The following is a 3,979-nucleotide window of genomic DNA, read 5'->3' as shown; positions in this document are numbered from 1 at the left end:
TTGTAAAGTTCTAAGGCTGCAAGGTGACATTAATGTGGCAAATGTAAAAAATATGACATTTAGCTAACCTCAAACTATTTATCTGCATTATAATAAAAAAAAAAAAAAGAGAAGTTCTAAAGATAGGTAAATATTTCAACAATGATTAAAAAAAGCATTTTAAATAAAGGTGTTTTCAGCTGAATCTCAAAAGCTTACACAGTCTTCCAGTGTTTTATTATTTGTTTGTTTTATTTTGTCACAGGATGAAGATGAAGCTCACATTGTTCTCTCAGTGAAGTGGATCTCAGTGAAGTGGATCTCAGTGGAGCCTGATGATGAACCACAAAAAGTTAAGAGGCTAGAGTCTCGTCTACAGAAAATGCTTCAGTCTTGGATCAACAAACACAAATCTATGATGGAATGCTCAGTGAAAAGGACCTTAAATGATGGGCGTGTTGTGATAAGCATTAAACCAGCTGCAGGTGCAGTAAAGTCCTACATAATTATCTGATTAAATTCCTATCTTTATAACTTTTTCAGTAATAAAAATATTTTGACTTCATTCTGTATATCCATATTGGTTTTAACATATAATCAATTTTCTGTTTTTTTAAGCCGTGAATGAACTTCAAAAACTTAGTGAAGAAACACTAAGGAAGGATGAAAATTCAGTCTTGATAACATCCATCAGTCAGCTATATCCACAGCTTGATAGACAAGTACTAGAGGATGCTTCAGTGAACCTGCCAGAGCCACAAACTGTAAGTACTATGTAGTATATCTTTTAAAAAAAAAACAAATATTACTATATGCTATTGAATTAAATGATGTACTGTTTTTTTTTTTTTTTTAAAGGAGCAAGTTCAACTGGAGAAAAAGAGTAAAGCAGGTTCTACAGCTGGAGAAAAGATGTGCGCTTCTTTCATGCAAGAGCCACAACATGTATGTAGTGTGTCATTAATCAAAAAAGTTAATATTAAAATAAAAAATGATTTAATAAATTAGCATAATGATTTTTATTTTTAAACCAGGACCAAGTTCAGGCGGGGAAACAGAGTAGCACAGTTTCTGCAGGTGAAGAGATGTGCACTTGTTCTGTCCCAGTGGCTCCTTTCTGGTATGTGGACCACATGTACGAAAAGGAAATCAAACATATAGAGAAAAAGAATGGAGTTAAAATAAAGGCAGAAGTGAAGGTGACATTTGAAGTAGATAGAAAACATGGGAACCCAGACAATGCTCTCAAGGAGTTTACAAACCTTTTCCAGAACAGCTTTGTTGAATCCAATGGCTCAGTTATTCCTCTCAAGTTCATAGATCCAGATCAGTGGAGTAACGCATTGAAAACCATCCAGGAAAAAGAAGACAAGCTTTTGGTTACTTTGACCTCTGAAACAATGACTGTACGTGGGCCAACACATAGTCAAGATGTTTTCAGTAAGTTGTTAAATGCAGATACAGAGCAGAAAAACACAGATGCTTCTCATGAGTTTCGAAAGACATCACTGAAGATTGACATGACCACCAAAGACGATTTCCCATATGCAGGACTGATCATCGAGAAGACCTTTTGGAAGTTGATGACTATCTATGATAATAAGCAAGTAGCAAGGATCAAAGATAAGTTTAATGTGGAATTGAAAGAATATGACATTGGTCAAGGCAAAGTCAATGTCAAAGCTTTCTACCAGAAAGAAGAAGGAAATGCCTCAATGGAGAGCCACGCTCTAAGAGCACTTCTCTGTCTATACCAGAAGTTTGTTGCATCCCCCAAGAGTTCATTCCAGTTCCATGGTGCTACTGGATTCAGTGGCACACCCAGTTCTCAGTCAGAGGGTGCCCCCAATGAGCGTGTGTTGAATGGCCAATCAGCAAACACGAAGTACAACACTGACCCACCAATTGACAGTGGGACAACAGCAGGTGACCAAAAGGACGAAAGGTGTCCTATATGTTTGGATAAATTCGAAAATAAGAAACAGCTCAAGTGCAAACATGAATTTTGTAAAGACTGCCTGAAACAAGCACAGGAGGCGAATGGGCCCATCTGTCCTATATGCAGAGTCGTCTTTGGTAAGATAGTCGGAGACCAACCAGATGGAAGAATGTCACACCAGATACTTACATTTTCCCTCCCTGGATACTCAGACTGTGGCACCATAATGATCAGCTATGAGATTCCAAGTGGAATACAGACGGTAAGTGACAATTTTATCTGAGTGCCTATGTCCCTGTTTAAAAAAACAAAACATGATTGTGTTTTCATTTTGTGGTTTTATATATATTTTTCTAATATTGTTTACTTTCCATTCGTCTTTCTAGGAAAAACATCCCAATCCTGGACAGCACTATTATGGTATTCGTAGAACAGCATATCTTCCAGACAACAAAGAGGGCAATGAAGTGCTGCGACTGCTGAAAAAAGCTTTTGACCAGAAGCTCATTTTTACTATTGGGACATCCAGAACAACTGGTATGGACGACCAGGTGACCTGGAACGACATTCACCACAAAACATCCACATCTGGAGGACCAGATTGGTAGGGTAACCAATTTTCTTACTAGCGTTGTGATATATGTTTTCTTTCACGGTTTACTCTAATAAAATACTACATATTAACCTTGGATATGTTCTGTTTCCACAGCTTTGGGTATCCTGATCCTAAGTACCTGAGCAGAGTCAAAGAGGAGTTAAAAGCCAAAGGCATTGAGTGAAGTCTTTGATGCAAAGTGCAGGTGGATTAGATCTCAAAGAGGCTAAAAACAAGATGACTCTTTAAACAGACACTGAAATTCAAACACTCTGTTTTGCTCTCTTTTCTCTGTTAATTCTTCAAATGATCAGTAGGGGTTAGAATTTACTTTTTTCATTAGCCACATATATTATCTTCAAATATTGGGTGATTACATTTTTTTGTTGATTGTCAAAATTTTCATCATGTAACAATATAAAATGTAAAGTTGCGTAAACACATAGACTTATATGATCTCACGTCTACAGTGCTGATGGTCTGACTTGCTGTTTGCCTAATAAATGATTAAATCCTCCACACTGAATTCCTCCTTTTATCAGGACCGATTGTGAACAAAACACAGAACACTGTGGCTTGTTTTCTGTACAATTTTTAAAATTTTATTTATAACAATATCTGTTATTTAGTTTGTAAAGTACTCCAGCAAAAATTAAACATTATTCTCTTTTCAGAAGAAAGTCTGCGCCTCCATGCATTGTGTACTATAAAAGTTATGTGTCATTTTTCATTTTTAAAAACCAGGGACTAATCAAAACAAGAAAGTCTGGAAATGCACATATGATTTTGTAAAAATGTTCTTTCATTAAAATGATTGTACTTCTTTCTCATTTAAAGACAAAACATACACAACAGCATAAAATAACGCTGGCTTAACAAGTAAGCAAAATAAAAACTTGTTATTGTAGTTACACTGAAGACTTGTGTTACTTTTCACATGCATTAAGATATGGCTGACACATTTCTGACAGAAGCAGCATTTTGGGACAGAGGCTGAGCGTAAGGACGTGTCAGAGCAACCAGAATGGTAGCATTAGCAGCAGCAGGGCACAGAGAAGAGATGGGGAAGGGCTGAAGAAAGAAAACAGAGAAACGCTAAGGATCAAATGAAAATAATGCACTTAAGACAGAGTCATTACACAACTGTGAACATACAGACTTTGATCTTTATTGAACTTTTATTGTTTCCTAATGACATTACTTTTTTAAAGAAACAATGCACACCATGCTTAGTGTATCTAATTTTTGGCATCACCTTCTCAGTAGAGGTGGGCGGATCGGGCAAGTATATACACATGTTAAATTACAAGATATACGTGTTCCTATAACGTCAATTAACACAAAACTTCAGGTTTTTGATTTCTATATAAAACTCATCATAATTAAACAATAAGAACAAATAGTCTGATGTCCTGTAACCATTATGAAGCTATAATTTGAAATGCAATAACATATTAGGTTTTTGT

At 36.0% G+C, this 3,979-nt stretch overlaps 1 protein-coding gene across 1 annotated transcript in view; it reads left to right on the top strand.

The window, feature by feature from the left end:
* The window catches only part of LOC146386974 (uncharacterized), a 9,188-nt gene extending 5,764 nt beyond the window's left edge, over positions 1–3,424 (top strand). The window contains exons 10-15 of the mRNA XM_084927286.1: positions 245–464; positions 598–743; positions 838–924; positions 1,014–2,180; positions 2,305–2,522; positions 2,628–3,424. Coding sequence (XP_084783412.1) covers positions 245–464; positions 598–743; positions 838–924; positions 1,014–2,180; positions 2,305–2,522; positions 2,628–2,697 — 1,908 coding nt within the window. The 3' untranslated portion in view covers positions 2,698–3,424. The remainder of the gene's footprint in view (positions 1–244; positions 465–597; positions 744–837; positions 925–1,013; positions 2,181–2,304; positions 2,523–2,627) is intronic.
* Positions 3,425–3,979: the final 555 nt, after the last annotated feature.

This window comes from Perissodus microlepis, chromosome 5, assembly GCF_051167445.1.
Source record: "Perissodus microlepis isolate ML-2025 ecotype Zambia chromosome 5, ASM5116744v1, whole genome shotgun sequence".
Taxonomy (NCBI): domain Eukaryota; kingdom Metazoa; phylum Chordata; class Actinopteri; order Cichliformes; family Cichlidae; genus Perissodus; species Perissodus microlepis.
The sequence above is the reverse complement of the archived record's forward strand: the minus strand, read 5'-3'. Positions and strand labels throughout refer to the sequence as shown.